The 18,408-nt window shown below is 42.0% G+C and overlaps 1 protein-coding gene across 7 annotated transcripts in view; it reads right to left on the bottom strand.

The window, feature by feature from the left end:
• The window catches only part of LOC140471208 (spermatogenesis-associated serine-rich protein 2-like), a 142,806-nt gene that overhangs the window by 66,961 nt on the left and 57,437 nt on the right, over positions 1–18,408 (bottom strand). For all 7 annotated transcript variants that reach the window (XM_072567124.1, XM_072567123.1, XM_072567122.1 and 4 more), the window contains 2 exons: positions 8,065–8,173; positions 2,654–2,703 (listed from right to left, as the gene is read on the bottom strand). In XM_072567124.1, coding sequence (XP_072423225.1) covers positions 2,654–2,703; positions 8,065–8,173 — 159 coding nt within the window. The remainder of the gene's footprint in view (positions 1–2,653; positions 2,704–8,064; positions 8,174–18,408) is intronic.

Raw genomic sequence — 18,408 nt, 5'->3', positions numbered from 1 at the left:
TATAAAGGATCCAAGATTAGGTTATTTCAGGACTTTTCCCCAGCTTTGGTCCGAAAGAGGAAGGCGTTTGACGAAGGGAGGAAGCGTTTAAGGGATTTAAACATTCAGTACTCCTTGCGCTACCCAGCTACGCTACGCTTCAGCCATGAAGGGTCCGTGTATAACTTCGGATCACCAGAGAACTCTTAAATAACTTGTAAGAGTTAATGGATGTTGTTCTGCCCTCCCCCCACCCCAGTTTACCCCCCTTTTTTTCCTTTCATAACCTTACTGTTTAATATTATCTCCGGGGGGGTGGGAAGGGGGGTTTATTTATTTATTCTTCACTTAGCGATTTTCTTCCCCCATATATTATGCATATATATAGGCCAGGGGGTCTAGTTAATGTAGATGGGGGGGGGGAAGGTGGTTACCTTATCCTATTTTATCTCTGTTTTTAGGAGCGGGGTTGTTTTCCCCTGTTATTTTGTATTACTATATTTAATTATTATTTGCTGAGACTGTAATTTTATAGTCGTATATGTTCATACATGGTATTAACATTACCAAATATATCCAGGTGTTGGTGTGGGTGCTGGTTTGGGGGGGGGGGGGGGGGGAGAAGAGGCAGGTAGGGTACTCATTGTTAATTCTAGCTCGGTTGTATATTTAAATTTTCTTTATCCTATTGTGGGGTGCCTGGGTTAAGGGTAGGGCACTGGTTGGGAGAGGTTATGATGGGTTTTTGGAAAGGAAATGATGCCTCCCGGGAATAAGGGGGAAGATCTCCGTTTAAATAAGTTTTATATTTTTTTATTTAGAAATAGTTTTTTATTATATTGATCGAAGTGTATTTAAGAGCCTTTATTTTTGTAAATTTTATATGGTCTATGCTCGGGATGTTTTGGATTGGGTTTCTTCTGGGGGTCTCGGACTTGCTCGGTGATTATGGGTAATCGGTTGATTAAATGGTGCACCTGGAATGTCACGGGGAGTAATTCACCAATCAAAAGGAAGAAAATATTATCAAACCTCAAGAAAGAAAAGGTTGATATAGCTCTCCTATAGGAGACACATTTATTGGATAAAGAACACCTGAAATTACGACAGGGAAGAGATTATTTTCCATTCTCTCTCTGTGCAAGGAGAAACATTTTGGTAAACTGGGTGGCTCAGGGCCCTCATGGACTTTTGAGTTGGCTCGGAATAATTACGGAATATACTCCCCCTGACTTCCTTACAAATATGGTGCACCAAAAAAAAAGAATTACTCCATAAAATATGGCAGCCCTTCTTGAATTACACAAATACAGATATCTCGGTCATCCGAACAAGGGCCTTTATTTAATTGAGAGGGTGAACCTGGCTGGTGCAGGGCCCCTTAGGAGAGGAATCCCGCATGAATACAGGCTTTGTTATGATCTGATGTTAACACATTCCGAGCATGCATATGACTACTCAATTTCTGTGTTATCAGTTGTTTTTTTTTCCTCTTGAATAATGTAAGAGATTTAATCATACCCTCTGGTTAGTTGTAGGTTAGATGAGTAGTTAGTTGAGTTTTTTTTCATCTCGGTATTTCCTTTTTTTCTGTTTGATAGATTTTGGTTATTATTTATTTAATATTTAATTGTAGATCAATGTTTATACTTGGGGTTTTTTTAAAGCTTTCTTTTGTAAATGTGTAAAAACATATTAAATTTTCAATAAAAATATCTATATAAAAAAAAATCTTTAAGGACTCTGCTTTCACCACTGTAGTGGTTAGAACCAGGGTGACCTTGTTGACTATGAGATTCTTGATTGGCCCAGGTTAACCACCCCATTCAGGAAAGCCCTGGCTGACCAATATAACCAAGAGACTAGAATGTCCTCATTGTAGTGGACTGACTCAGAGCTGGCTGACCATAGCCAGTGTATTGTGCACAAGTAAATAAAAGGTGACTTGGTAATGGGATACTGGACTCTGTGCAATTATGTAAACCACCTTTTCAGGAAGAGAGTTCCAAAGACATTGAACTCTCAAAAGAAGAAAAAGACTCATCTCCAGAATTCTGGCTGAAGATGGCTACAAACGTTTTGTATTTTGCACACGCATTCTGGCCTCCTCCATCAGAGAGATGGAATGGCAGAGGACTGCAGAGCTTTGATCTAATCTGCTGGCTGAGAGACTCATGGATACTCAGTTTGGAGTTGCTAAATTGGTTTTGAATCTACCCATGTAGCAATGTAACAGCAAAATGGAGGAAGTCGTCAGTATGAAGATGGGACTTCACTTCTGCATAGATTTTGCATAAATCACTGGTCACTCTTATCAATACTGTCAGCAATCCTGAAATGTTCATGGCATCACTGGCCCATACAATCCTTTTGTGGGATAACATGACTTTTCTTCCACCAATAGATAAAAGGTCTTTGTCAACATTTTACACAAATGCACCATCTAAAATATTTTAAACACTGCTCACAAATTTCCAAATTAGGAAGCCTAAAGATGATTGGAAATTCATTGGGTGGTGGGTCGAAAACTGAATGTGGCAATAAATGAATGAACTCTGATTCAAGTTTAGCAACAAATGGCTTGAGGTACAGCATTCTCATGATCAAACTGAATGGCAGAGTAAGTTTGGGAGCTGAATGACCCCCTTTGCCCTTAATGTGGCATGACCCTTACCTTTTTCTTTCCTGTTACACTCCATTCCTTGAGAATGTCTGCAGCACAACCTTCATTTAAAAAAAAAAGGTGATGGAGAAAGATTGCAAGGATTATTCAAAACACATACAAATTGTTGTGGAGACTGACACTCAATGCTTGCCAAATGTCAATAAAATCCAAAAAGAATTTTTAAAGTTGAATCAACAATCTACTTGTGACAGATAGCAGCCTTTTGTAACAAACCAGTGTTTACAAGATTGGCAAATGAAAGATATACGAGAAAGATTTACATTCTTCATAAGCAGGCATTTGTAAATTTAGAAGAGTTACACAATACATTTTACCCAAATAAAACAATGCAATACTCACTGAGTATGAGAAAGACAGTGATGTTTCTTTTTTCATCAAAGCTGAAATATTATAGCTATTTCATTAAATAAGCTAAATCTGTAACTAAAACCCCTGAGTTAGCTAGAATAATAACCTTTAGATAAGGTTGGGGAGTGGAGAAAGGACTGTGTGCAGTTTACCTGGATTCAAATCCAGTTTAAAAAAACCCTTCGTTTACATCTCTCTTTGTTCTAATTGACAAGGGGATCAAAGGTTACAGGGAGAAGGTGGAAAATGGGGTCAAGAAACTTATCAGCCATGATCGAATAACAGACTTGATGGACCGAATGGCCTAATTCCTGCTCCTATGTCTTATGGTCTCTTTTAAATAAGGGGACTAATATTGTACAGTTTTCCAGATGTGGTCACATCAATGCCTTGAACAATTGAAACATAACCTCCCTCCTTTTGTATTCAGCTTCCCTTGTAATAAAAAATAAGAAATCTGTTAGCTTTCCTAATTATTTGCTGTACTTGCATACTAAACATTTATGATTCATACACTAGGACATCCAGATCCCAATGGACAATTTCATATTTTCCTGCATTATGCTCCATTTGCCAAATCTTTGCCTACCTCACAACCTATTTATATCCTTGAGTAGCATCTTTATTTCGTTGTCACAACTTACTCTTTGTTCTGATCTCTTATCAGCAAATTTAACAACCATACCTTTGCCCCTTTATCCAAGTCATGTACACACATTATAAAATGTTGAGGCTTCAATGATTCCATTAGCACATCACTCACTACATCTTGCCAATCTGAAAATTACCCATTTATGCCTACTGTTTCCTATTAGCTAGCCAATCATATATTCACATCAAACAATGTCCTACACCATGGTTCCATAAGGGTTTTTTTCCCCCTCCCATAGTAACCTTTGATGTGTCACCTTATCACTTAAGGTTAACAAAAAAAGTTTAAAAGAGGATGGCAACTTGGAATCATGAAGAGTCAGTTCTGGTCTTTATTGTCTTCTTTAGGCCAGAAAGATTAACTTCTAAGAAACGGTGTGAACTTCAGTTAGAAAAATTAAGGTTAAATCTTTTCTTTTGTCTAAGTGAGAGTTGAGTTGAGTTCTTTTATGTGGCTTTTTGCCACAAGGCTCCCAGTAAGGAAACATCACACACAGGCAAGCCATTGGACAATTCCAAAAATGACTTTATTTTATTCACAACAGGAAGTTCTTTCACTCTATCTTACCAAACCCACCTTGTAAACCATCTACACATTTCCAATTCTAGTCCATTTTACCACAGGCTGGTTGCAGAACAACTCACCGTTCACAGAATCCTTACAAGTGCGGAAGCAGGCCATTCAGCCCAGAGTTCACATCAAGTCTCCAAAGAGCATCCCACCTAGACTCACACCACCCCACATGGCTAACCCACCTAACTGGCACATCCATGGACACTATCAGCAATTTAGTGTGGCCGATTCACTAACCTCGAGATCTTTGGACTGTGGGAGGAAACTGGTGCACCCGGAAGAAACATGGGGAGAACATGCAAGCTCTACACAGTCACTCGAAGGTAGAATTGAAGCAGAGTTCCTGGCACTGTGAGGTAGCAGAACCAATCACAGACCCACCATGCCACCACTTGGCAGATATCTGCCAAAAGACTGGCACCCCAGGTGTCTGCACCATCTTTGAAAGGCTACTGAGCACCTGGATAGGTATATGCAATTTAGCATTGCCCCTCACTGGCAATGAGTGGGCACAGCACTCACAAAGCCAAGTTATTTACAATATATAGCCAACAATGCAAAACTGACTCAAAACATCCCATTCTCTCATCCTACTCACATTTTAACCACCATACCACATATTTTACCACTTAAAATGCCATCAAATACCCATTTGAACACCCTCTCAAAGTGACCACTACACTGTCCTCAGATCCCAGTGTAAACCTGCATCTTGTCATTGTCTAGTAAGGGAACATCGCACACAGGCAAGCCATTGGACAATTCCAAACATGACTTTATTTTAGTCACAACAACAGTAGGGAACACAAACAAACCAACAGAGACTGATGTGCATCCCACAATACAAACCAAATGCTGGCATTATAACATATTGACAAGTCTAAGTCCATAATGGTCTGCTCTATCCAGCTCTCATCTTCTGGAATCTGGCTTACAGTGCCTGATGCAGCTGAGCTACGACATGGACAAAGAAAGCTTTCCCTTCTTCAATGGCCTCATCCGCCTCCTTGGAAGAACATACCCATTTCCCCCAATTCCTCAGCATCCAACACATCATCTTGTCACTTGCCCCAGTCATGCAGAGCACAACACACCAGGAAGCGACAGTACATTCTGTCCTGACTATACTCTGATGCCATTGTCATTCCAGACCCACATCCATCATTCAATTTTTCTGTTGAGAACACACCATCATTAAACTTACATGATAGATGAAGCAATGGTGCGCACCTCCTATGGCACCTGGGAATTTGCACAAATAATGGTTTGTCTTTCACCATAATTGCCCTCTTTTAAGTCATTCCTGCTAATTTCACTAATATTAAGATCCCCCTCTCATAGCCTACCATGCCGTGGGTGACTGACCGTCGTCAAGCTCCTGGACTGTGCCGGTCACTGACGGTATCAGGACCCCTGACAAACAAGAGCCCCACTCCCCCTTGGCTGGACTGAGGTCTAGCCCCCGCCAATTTCTAATATGACCATTTGGTTCAATAAATGTGGTGTGAGTGCATAGGCTCTAAGTGTCAGATTGGTCTGCCATTCACCATGGTGTTCTCCTCATCCTGGACAGATCCCCGCTGACAAGTTGGGAGGTCATGTTACGGCTGCACAGGACATCGGTTAGGCCACTTTTGGAATATTGTGTAGAATTGTTGTCTCCTTCCTTTCAGAAAGATGTTGTGAAACTTGAAAAGGGTTCAGAAAAGATTTACAAGGATGTTGCCAGGGTTGGAGGATTTGAGCTACAGGGAGAGGTTGAACAGGCTGGGACTGTTTTCCCTGGAGTGTCGGAGGCTGAGGGGAGACGTTATAGAGGTTTATAAAATCATGAGGGGCATAGATAGGATAAATAGACAAAGTCTTTATGCTGGGGTGGAGGAATCCAGAACTACAGGACATAGGTTTAGAGTGAGATGGGAAGATATAAAAGAGACCTATGGGGCAACCTTTTCACGCAGAGGGTGGTATCCGTACGACATGAGCTGCCAGAGGAAGTGGTGGAGGTTAGTACAATTGCAACATTTAAAAAGCATTTGGATGAGTATACGAATAGGACGGGTTTGGAGGGATATGGGCTGGGTGCCGGCAGGTGGGATCAGATTGGGTTGGGATATCTGGTCAGCATGGGAGAGTTGGACCAAAGGGTCTGTTTCCGTGTTGTACATCTCCATGACTCTGTGACTCTGGCTGCAGCACCAATGTGTTAACAGGTAAGGTACAGATACTGAGAATATACAGGCAGGCACTGAGTGAGTGAGCGCTAAGAGAGCAACTCAGAGAAGCAGCCTGGTCCAATCCTTGTCTGCGCGAGCACTGTGTCCTTGCTGCAGCCTTTCAATGCGAGTTGCTGATGCACCCACAAAGCAAGGCTGCACTTCCTGAGTAGCTTGCAAGTGTGTTGGAGAGATGTGACAATGGTCTTAAAGGGTTGGCAAACGCTGAATGCCAATGCTTGTGGTGCATCTGTCTGGTGCCCATGGAAAGTGTCTCAAGATGCTGCTTGGTTCCATGCAACATTGAGTCCTGTGGAGCAAGCAGTAAGCAGAATTTGCCATGTATCTGCTCTGATTTCCTCATCAAATTTTCTTGACATTTAGCTTGGGTTTGCTGAATTTGGCAAGATAGAAAACTAAATAGTAATGAGGTGAGTTAGGCCATTAACAAGCAATAATCTCTCATAACTTGCCATTGTCTAGTGAGAAACTTGCTCGCTGAGCAAAAGCATACAGAGAGCAAGAGGCTCTTGTGCAGCGGTAGTGCCTCTACCTCTGAGCCAGAAGGTCCAGGTTCAAGAAGGATCCAGAGGTGTACCCGAACATCTGAACAAGTTAAAATGCCTAAAACATGGGGGAAAATGTTCTTGACACTGAGATAGGCCTCAATGGGGTTCGTGCTTGATTCTGCCACAAATCTCGCCATTGCCCACATTGCTGAGATAAAACTTTGTATATTACTATGATCCACATTCAATGTTTTAATTTCTCTTCTTTACTGTTAAGATTTGTGCAGAGAATTGGCTACATTCTTGCAGTAACCGATAACTGTGAAACACTAAACCCAGTGTATACTGAGAAAATCCAATGGGGAACTTAGTTTTTAAAGCAACTGGAATGTGAATGTTGACATTTTTTTGCCAGTTTACATGGAAATGCTGGGACAAATAATTAGCTGAATTCAGCAGAGGCCAGGAATTGTCTGATGGAAAACACACCTATCAAGTACACTTCATTTTAGGTGCAGTTTAAGTTTAAGAACAACATGTTGTGGGACAAAGTCTATTTTAATTTTTATTATGCCCCATCATCAAAAGATTTATATAAAAGAATGACTACTTTTCAAAATGCAACTGGCAATGCCTTGACAAAGTGTGGGTCGTCATTCGTTTGAACCATGGTCTGGCTTGTATTTCAGAATGTTGTTTTCTAGCAGAGGAGAAAACAGGGACAGAATTATAAAACAAAGCACTCTGGCAACTGAAACATCTAATGCAGTCCAAGAAGTTGCTTTATAGGGCACATTTTATACATTCGAACAATGTTAAACCAAGAGCTTAGCTAAGAAATAAAATGCAAACTGTGTAGCTTCATCTATCCAACTTACTGCATCACTGTAAACAGGTTTCTTATAGAAAAGGCTATCCATACTGCTCATCACTTGAATTTGCATTGTTGGTTTTACAGACCATGGGTCTAAAGGCTCCTGATCTCTGTGCCCTTAATTTCAAAGGTCAGTATTTGAAAATTGCTGCTATACGTTTGGAAGTTAGTTGGATTTAGCTGTGACTGAGGGGGATAAAAAGTTAGAAAACAAAGAGAAGTCTTACCTTCCATAAAAGCTTGTACTGTTCTGTCGACACAGTTATCATAATGTTGCAACACTAGAATAATCTCATTATTACTTCTGTTAGGGACTATTGCACGGACAGCACTAATCTGAAAAAACAAAAGTGCAAATATGAAAGGTAACATCAAAAGATGATCTTAAACACAATTATACTTTGCATGGTCCAAATAGAAGAGCTAAACAGGAGAAAAATGCCTAAAAGATGGAGTGAGGGGCTCTTATAGTGGTAATGTCCCCACCTCTGAGCCAGGTGGTCTAGGTTCAGACCCACCTGATTCAGAGGTCTACCTGAACATCTGAACAATTTAAAATGCCTAAAAGACGGAGCAATATGTGCTGCAAATTCTCTTGAATTGCAATGATATCCCTGAACTTGGTAATTGGCAATTTTTAAAAAAAATTATATATTTTTATTAAGAGAAAAATAGATTTTTAAATACTACATCAAATACAAAACAATGCAATTAAAAACAGTACAAAAATAGGACAAAACTAAACCCAAATAATAAAAAATTCCCCAACCCACCCTCCTATACGAATGTATAAACATATATAGAGAAGTATAAAATTAAAACAAAAACCTAAACTAGCTATTTAACTAAATGAATTAATACCTAACAACAAACAAATAAATAGTAATAACTCAGCCCAGCCAAACAGAACACTCATACATTCACAGTTCCTCCTCCCTGGATATTGGACTCATGAAACACAATCGTTAACGGCTCTATAAAAGCCCTTGTTATTGTGGCAGATAAATCTGTGTCAAGGTATTTCAAAAAGGGTTGCCATGTCTTGTAAAAATTCTCAGTTTTGTGGTGTACCATATTTGAGAGAAAATCCAGGGGGATATGCTCCATAACAATCTTCCGCCAACCCGACAGGCCTGGGGGGTTTTCGGATATCCAACCTAGCAAGATATTCTTCCTTGCACAGAACGTAAGAATATTGAAAAGTGTTTTCTTTTGCGCGTCTGCAGGAAATACAATGGGTAGGCCCAAAAGGAGAGAAATAGGGTTCTTCTCCACCCCTACACATAAAATCCTCTCCATTGCACCCACCACAGCGCTCTAATATGTTTGAAGCCTGTCACAAGACCAAAGACAATGGGTAAGAGTACCTGTACAGACCTTGCACTTGGGACATGCTGAAGATACCCCTGATTTAAATTTTGACAAACAGTCTGGGGCTAAGTGGACCCTGTGGAGAATCTTCAGCTGTAAAGCATGGGTCCTATTGCAAATTGATATCTTCCTTGCATTCTCCCAAATATCCTCCCATGCCTCTGAAGAAACTTCAACACCCAGCTCTCCCTCCCACATCCTGCAGAGTCAATCAGACTCATCTGAGGTGGCACCCCCCAATTGGTGATATAGAGTACTGACAGAGAGTGTGCTCTTAGCCCTTAGTACCCCTCTTTCTATGTCAGATTTGTAGGGATCAGTCAAAAGTGTGGTCTTTTTTTGAATAAAATCCCTCACTTGAAAAAAAACGAAAGAGGTCTCTATTAGGTAATGCGTACTTCCGTACTAACTGATTGAAGGACATCATTACATCTCCCTCAAATAAATCACCCAGGCAAGATATACCCCTAGCTGCCCAACGTTTAAATCCTGAATCTATCAGACCCGATTGAAAACCCGGCATACCGACTACAGGTGGAAACAAAGATGTTTTGCCAATATTACCTTCCCTCTGCCGAATTGCCCTCCATGCTTTAACAGTATTGATGACTATTGGGTTATGGCAATATTCCCTAACTGTCCTCACCTTGTCCAAAAACAGCAAACTGGTAAGGGGGCACCTTGCCTGGGAGGCTACGATATCTAGCCATATTGAAAGAGGATCCCCACAAACCCAATCACTCACGTAGGTCAAAAGCGAACTTAATTAGTCATTTTTAAATGTCTGGAAGGTCTACTCCCCCCAATCTGAGAGGCAACTGCAGTTTGGCTCATTTAATGAGGGGCCATTTACGATGCCAACTGTTCAGTCGCCTGAGTGTGTGTTTATTGAAAATAAGGGGGAGCATTCGTATAGGGTATAGCAAATGAGGGAGAATATTAATCTTAAAAGCACTATCCGACCCAACCATGAGACTGGAAGTGCCTCCCATCTTTGGAGATCTTGTTTTTTAATTTTTTCAAACAATTGAGTAAAATTGGCTTTGAACAGCCAATCTCGAACTGGAGTAATGAATATGCCCAAATACACAAAACCCCGCTGTGACCACCTAAATGGGAATCTATAGTCACTCTCAAGAACCAACTCTTTCGTAAGACCACCCATAGGCATAGCCTCTGATTTAGCAAAATTAATCTTATACCCTGAAAAAGCGCCAAACGCGTGAATGCATTGTATCAGGCAAGGCACTGAGACTGCTGGATTTGTCAAGAAAATTAGAACATTGTCTGTATACAGCGAGATCTTATGTAATTTTGACCCCACTTCTGGAGCTGATGTATTGCGATCCCCACTAATGGCCTCTGCCAACGGTTCAATCACCAACGTAAAAAGTAATGGTGAAAGGGGACAGCCCTGCCGGCTGCCCCTAGAAATATTAAAATTGCTTGATCGTACCCAGATGATAATGACCGCCATGAGAGGTACACTGTAGAGAACCGTTACCCATCTTATGAAAACTTTGCCCAGACCAAACCGGTCTAGAATATAGAAAAGGTACGGCCACTCAACTCGGTCAAATGCCTTCTCTGCATCTAAAGAAATCACCAATCCCTGTATTGACTGCTGTTGGCATGCTTGAATTACGTTAAGCAACCTCCTAACGTTATTGGAGGATCTGCGACCCTTTATGAAGCCTGTCTGGTCCTCTTTAATAATAGAGGGTAACACAGTCTCCAACCTTAACGCAAGAGCCTTAGAGAGGATCTTAAAGTCAACATTTAAGAGTGAGATGGGCCTGTATGAAGCACAGTCTTCCTGATCCTTCCCTTTTTTAAGGATAAGTGAAACATTGGCCTCTCTCAGAGATGGTGGGAGACAATCATTAAACATATTCAGCATCGGGCCTGACAGTATACTTACAAATTCCTTATAGAATTCACTGGGAAGTCCATCAGGACCGGGTGCCTTTCCACTCTGAAGCTGCCTCACAGCTTCCTGCACTTCTTGCTCCGATAATGGGACATTGAGAAAGGACTGTTGTTCGAGAGTCACACCTGGGAGCTTCAGATCTCTAAAAAAGATCATTTTGGCCTGCCCCTCCTCACAATTCTCAGACTGATAGAGCTTAGAGTAGAATCTCTGGGACGCCACATTCACCTTTTTAGAATCACAGGTTACGTTCTTAGACCCTTCCCTAATTGCTGTAATGATTTGTGGAGCACTTCTCTTTCTGGCAAGGTATGCTAAGTATTTGCCTGGCTTGTCACCATGCTTGTATAGCCTTTGCTTTGCAAAAGCCAGCTCCTTCTTTGCCGCCTGAGAGCATGGAATTTAGTGCAGACTGCAGTGCCGTAATCCTCTGTAGTTTGACCAACGAGGGTCTGTCAAAATAGGCCTTCTTGGCTGCCTTCAACCGTGCTTCAAGAAGATGTTGCTGCTCACCCTTCTGCTGCTTCCTACTGGTGGAATATGAAATAACTAACCCCCTGACATAAGCTTTGGCAGTTTCCCAGAGAACTGATGAGCTATCAACTGAGCCTATGTTGATGTCTAGGAATGCCCGAAATTCCCTCGAAAAATACTCCACAAACTTACTGTCCATGAGAATAAAGGGGTCCATTTGTCAGTACCCTGAATCCACTGTAACATCCTTAATCTTAACCATCAGGTACACTGGAGCATGATCAGAGATGGCAATATTACCAATCGTACAGGATGCCACCAGATCCAGGGTTACCGCAGGGGTCAGAAAAAAAATCAATTCTCGTGTGACATCTATGCGGATTGGAGGAAAACATGAAATCCCTACCTGTAGGGTGGAGACACCTCCAGATGTCCACCAACCCTAATTCCCCACACAAACCCAATAACTATTCAGTTTGTGCAAAGGGGATATGGAGGGACCTTTAGGCAACCTGTCTACTGTGGGGTCCATGAGGCAGTTAAAATCTCCCCCTATAATGATGTGCTGAGACTTGAGACTTATCAGTTTAGAAAAAGCATCTACCAAGAATTTAAGAGGATGAGCTGGGGGACAATAAACATTTAAAATGCCATACTCTTCCCCATTTATCAAGGCTTTAAGAATTACAAACCTCCCATATGTGTCTTTAACATAGTCCAACAATTTAAATGAGAGATTTTTTCCTAATCAATATAGCCACTCCCCTACTTCTGGTATTAAATGATGAAAAATAAACTTGGTCAAAGCCATTCTGCTGTAATTTCAGATGCTCCTTGTCATCCAAATGTGTCTCCTGTAACAAAGCAATATCCACCCTCTCCTTTCTAAGACTCAAGAGTAGCTTCTTCCTCTTAATTGGTGAGTGACTTCCCTTGATATTCCAGGTACACCATTTAATCAAATCATTAGCCATAATCTTCTGCAATTACATTTAAATTCCAGAGAGGAGGAACCCGAACCACAAATTGCTGAGCCTTAGTGTCACGTGGTCCACCAAATATAAAAACTACATAAACTAAAACCACTACATTTAACAAACATACAAAATTATTAAAAATAAAAAACAACAAAACCAGAAAACAAACCAACATATACAGCGCCAATAGCGCTGAGTAGGGGAACTCACCCCCTGCCTGGAGGGGGCAACTACCTGTCCCTGACTGCCCATAAATAGGCATCTAACCATCTCAACCACCGTCACTTCTCCCAGCTACAGCCACACCGCAAGCACAAGCTAAAAAGAATAAACACCCCATAGAATATCAGTATGAATAAAAAAAAATTCTTTTATATAAAAAAAGGGGGAATAAATACCCCACCCATCCTTTGGTATGTCCTAACTTAGAAATTTAAAATGTACATCTTAACCACCGCCAGACACAGTTTGAACCAAATCATTATCAATAGAGGTAAATAAAGGGGGAAAAACAAAGCTCCAACCGGATTTCCTCCATTTCTTTTACAGAATGATAAACGCATACCCAAGCAACAATATTTATACATACTACAGTTGTTTAAATTAGGTTAGTTTGTCCACAAAGTCTCTTGCCTTCTCCGATGTGTCAAAGAGATGCATGGATCCATCTAAGGTGATCCGAAGCACTGCCAGATATCTAAGGGAGTACTGAATCCCAAGCTCCTTCAATCTTCTCTTGACACCATCATACGATTTTTGTTTCTGGATCACCGCCACTGAAAAGTCCTGAAAAAACATGACCTTAGACCCCTCATAAATTAGGGCCTTTGGATCCTTCCCCTGGAGTCTGGAAGCCTCCATGACTCTCTCCTTATCCTGGTAATGATGGAACCGCACGAGGAAAGGACGAGGGCGTTGACCCAGACCCGACCTCCACGCTGCGACCCGGTGAGCCCTCTCTATCTTCAATCCTCTCATACCAGTCTCCAAGTCAAGGAATTTCGAAAGCCAAATCTTCAACAAATCCCGCAGGCCGCTCACCTTCTTTACCCTCAGACAGACTGATGATCCGAATGTTTTTTCTCCTGCCCCAGTTCTCAAGATCATCCACTTGGTCACGCAAATTATGAACCTGCGTCTTCAGGTCTTGGATCTCATCCTTGAATGAATTGGCATCAGCATCCATCACTGTGACCCGGTGCTCCACCTCATCAGTCCTCTTCTCCAGGTCTCCCAGTTGCTGCTCATGCTTCTGCAGCATGAGAGAGACTGGAGCCAGCTTCTCTTCAATCTGTTTTCCCAGCATCTTGCGAGATTTCGAGAGCTGGTTCACCAGGTCCTGGAGAGTAATCGGCTCGGAGGCTGCTGGAAGCTGAGCTGCAGACCCGGCCTCGGATGCTCCTCCTCCTTTTTTCGGCATTTCGGGACAGCTGAAAATACAGGTAAGTCAATTTTTAAATGTTTCTTGGGGCTCCACAATCTTTCCAACGCCCCAAGAAATCCTGATGACCTGGGTTGGGCAGGTTAAAGGACCATCCTGCTCCTGCTGCGATGCGAAGCTCTGCAGTGTGATCTTCTCAGATCGCCGCCATCTTAGATCCCCCTGCAATTGGCAATTTAAGTGTATAAACTCTTCTTCTAGTATGGATATTGGAAACAAGGGAGGCAATGGTCTAGCGGTATTGTAGCAAGGCAACTAATCCAGAACTTATGTTTTGGGAACCAGGTTTCAAAATCCATCATGGCAAGAGGTGGAATTTGAATTCAATTTAAAAATAAATCTGAACTAAGAGTCTAATGATGGCCATGAAATCATTGTCAAATTGTCAGAAAAGCCAATCTGGTTCACTAATGTCTTTCAGGGAAAGAGATCTGCCATCCTCACCTGGTCTGGCCTGCATGTGACTCCAGACCCATAGTAATATGATTTGACTCTCAACAGTTCCCTGAAATGGCCTAACAGGCCACTCCATTGTAGCAATCGCAACAAAGTCTACACAAAGAAAGGAAACTGGGTGGGCCACTTGGCATCGGCCCAGGCACTGAAAAGACAATGGCAGAAATAGCCCTGTTCATCCTTCAAAATCCTTCTGACTAAAATCTGGGGGCTATTTTCAAAATTGGGAGAGCCGTCTCAGACTAGTCAAGCAACAACCTGACAGTCATACAGAAATGATACTCATCTTACAGGTAATGTCTCAAACACCACAATCACCATCTATGTCCTGATACATCCTGTCCCATTGACAGACCCAGCAGAGGTGGTGGCGCTGGGTATACTGTCGGGAGGGAGTTATCCTGGGAGTCTTTGACATTGACTCTAGATCCCATGAAGTCTCATGGCTTCAGAATAAAACATGGGTAAGGAAACCTCCTGCTGATTTTGATATACCATTCCCCCCTCAGCCAATGAATCAGTACACCACCATAACGAACGAGACTTGGAGGAAGCACTGAAGGTGGACAAGGTACTCTGGGTGGGAGATTTCAATGTCCATCATAAAGAGTGACTCAACAACTGCTGTTCGGGTCCTAAAGGAAACAGCTGCGAGTCCGGGTCTGCATCAGGTGGTGAGGGTAAAACATACTTGACCGCATCCTTACCAATCTGCTGGATGCAGATGCACCCGTCCATGACGTTATCAGTAAGAGTGACCACTGCAGTGTCTTGATGGAGACAAAGTCCTATATTCATGTTGAGAATACCTTCCATCGTGTTGTGTGGCATTATCACCATGTTAAATGGGACAGACTTCAAACAGACCTAGCAACTCTGGGCTGGGCATCCAGGAGATGCTGTGGGCCATCAAGAGCTGCACACTGTACTCCAGCACAATCTGCAATTTCCTGGCCTGGCATATTCCCCACACAACCATTACCATCAAGCCAGGGGATTAATGCTGTTTCAGCAGAGAGTTTAAGAGCGCACACCAGGAGCAGCACCAGACATACCTGAAAATGAGGTGTCAACCTGGTGAAACTACCAAACAGGACTACTTGATGTCACACAGCATAAGCATCATGTGATAGATACAGTTAAGCAATCCGACAGCCAATGGCTCAGATCTAAGCTTTGCAGTCCTGCCACATGCAGTTGTGAATGGTGGAGGGCAATTAAACAACTCACTGGAGGCAGCGACTCCACAAATATCCCTCCCCTCAATGATGGAAGAAACCAACACATTAGTGCAAAAGACAAGACTGAGGCATTCACAACAATCTGCAGCCAGAAGCGCTAAGTGGATGATTCATCTCATCCTCGTCCAGTAGTCCCCAGCATTACAGATACCAGTCTTCAGCCAACTTGATTCACACTATGTGATATATAAAGGCTATGGGGCCTGACAACATTCTGGCAATAATTCTGAAGACTTGTGCTCCAGATTCTGCCATTCCCCCAGCCAAGTTGTTCCAGTACAGATACAACACTGGTATCTACCCAGCAATGTGGAAAATTGCCCAGGTATGTCCTGTAGGTAAAAAGCAGGACAAATCTAACCCAGCCAATTTCCACCCCATCATTCTACACTCCATCATCGGTAAAGTGACGGAAGGTGTTGTCAACAGTGTTAAGAAGCAACACCTGCTCAGCAATAACCTGCTCGGTGACACCCAGTTTGGGTTCTGACAGGGCCACTCAACTCCTGACCTCATTCCAGCCTTGGTTCAAACACGGACAAAAGAACTAAATTCCAGAGGAGAAGTGAGTGACAGCTCTTGACATCAAGGCCACATTCAACTAGCCCACTCATCTCCAGTTGCTTCATCAATGACCTTCCCTCCATCAGAAGGTTAGAAATGGGGATGTTCGATGATTTTGCTTTGGCGCTGAACATTGAGCAAAGAACAGTACAGCACAGGAACAGGTCCTTCAGCCCACCAAGAATGAGCTGACCCCTCAGATACTGAAGCAGTGCATGCTCAAATGCAGCAAGACCTAGACAACATCCAGACTTGGGCTGGCAAGTAACATTCACACCACACAAATGCCAGGCCGTGACCATATGACCATCTCCAATAAGATGGAATTGCACTACTGCCCCATGACATTCAATGGTGTTATCATCACTGAATCCCCACTATCAATATCTTGGGGGTTACCACTGACCAGAAACTCAACTGGACTCACCACACAAACAGCAGTTACAAGAGCAGGTCAGAACTCGGAATACTGTGGAACCCACCTCCTGACTCTCCAATGTCTGTCCACCATCTGCAAGGCATAAATCAGGAGTGTGATGGAATACTTGCCTGGGTGAGTGTACCTCCAACACTCAAGAAGCTTAACACCATCCAGGACAAGGGAGACAGCTGAATTAGCACCATGTCCACAAACATCCACTCCCTCTATCACCAGTGCTCAATTGGAGCAGTAGGCACTGCAGAAATTCACCAAAGCTCCTTAGACAGCACCTTTCAAATCCATGGCCACTTCCATCAAGGAAGGACAAGGTCAGTGACAGCAGATACATGGAAACACCACCACCTGTAAGCACCCTTTGAGCCACTCATTATCCAGACTTGGAAATATATTGCTGTTCCTTCACTGTTGCTGGGCAAAAATTCTGGAATTCCCTCCCTATTGGCATTGAACTGCTGCAATAGGTCGACCAAAAAGGCAGATCACCACCACCACCTTCTCAAGGGCAACTAGGGGCAGACAATAAATGCCCATGTCCCACGAGTGAATAAAAGAAAAAAAATCTGACAGGACATTTGGACAAATTTTGCCTCAGCACTACAGTTTCATAAAACAGCATCGGATTTTCTTTTTCATTCAGTTCTGTGTTGCTGACTAAGGTGAATTTCATCCCCAGTAATTCTGAGCTCCATACTAAAACTGTGGCATCAAAAACAATCTCCTTAGTTCCACTGCTTTCTTAAGATTACCAAGTCAGGTCAATTACAAAGTTTTAATAATCAGTAAAAGGGATCCCCAGTCACATTTTCAAGTAAAAGAAAACAATTAATGAGAAAATTTGCTTCAAAATGATCAATTTAAAATCTAATTGCAGGGTTAATGCAGAGAGTTATAAACTCACTGGGTTGTCTGGAAATCTTTCAATGAAGTCTTTTTTGGGTGTGTGTGGGAGAGGATGTGAAATAATGCAATCACCATTGGAATATAAAGTTAGTTTGCAGCAATATTATGTCTTAATATCGGAAAGCGTATTACACTTCTGGTACAAAAAGTGGTTTTGTTCCATGGGCATGCAGTGAGTGCACAAAGAATTTTTATAACGTGGTATGGTAATCTGCTACAAATTCAGAGTAATGTTGAGAAGCTTGTACTTTGAACAATGAAGGATCTTTGCTGTCATGAGCACAAAAAAAAAGAAAAATACTGATTGGGATTACGTGAGTAGGTGCAAGAATGCAATCAGGCTTTACTGAAATTTATGCCGAAGTTAATTTTGAAATTAATTTCCAACTGAAAAGTAGAAGGAAATCAGCATTCAAAGCTTAAAGGCAGTGATATAAAACAATCCTTTCTGGAGTTGTTAATGACAACTTATCAAAGGAAGTCTGATCTGAACCTGTTTAATTCAAAAGAATAAATTACTGAATTCATCAAGGAACTGAGAAATAAGAAAAGGGATGATCACCTTATTGGGATTGTATTATAGACCCCCAAATAGTCAGAGGGAAATTGAGAAACAAACTTGTAAGGAGATCTCAGCTATCTGTAAGAATAATAGGGTGGTTATGGTAGGGGATTTTAACTTTCCAAACATAGACTGAGACTGCCATAATATTAAGGGTTTAGATGGAGAGGAATTTGTTAAGTGTGTACAAGACAACTTCCTGATTCAGTATGT

This window comes from Chiloscyllium punctatum, chromosome X (assembly GCF_047496795.1).
Source record: "Chiloscyllium punctatum isolate Juve2018m chromosome X, sChiPun1.3, whole genome shotgun sequence".
NCBI lineage: Eukaryota > Metazoa > Chordata > Chondrichthyes > Orectolobiformes > Hemiscylliidae > Chiloscyllium > Chiloscyllium punctatum.
Note: the sequence above shows the minus strand (reverse complement) of the source record. Positions and strands in the feature narration are given on the sequence as shown.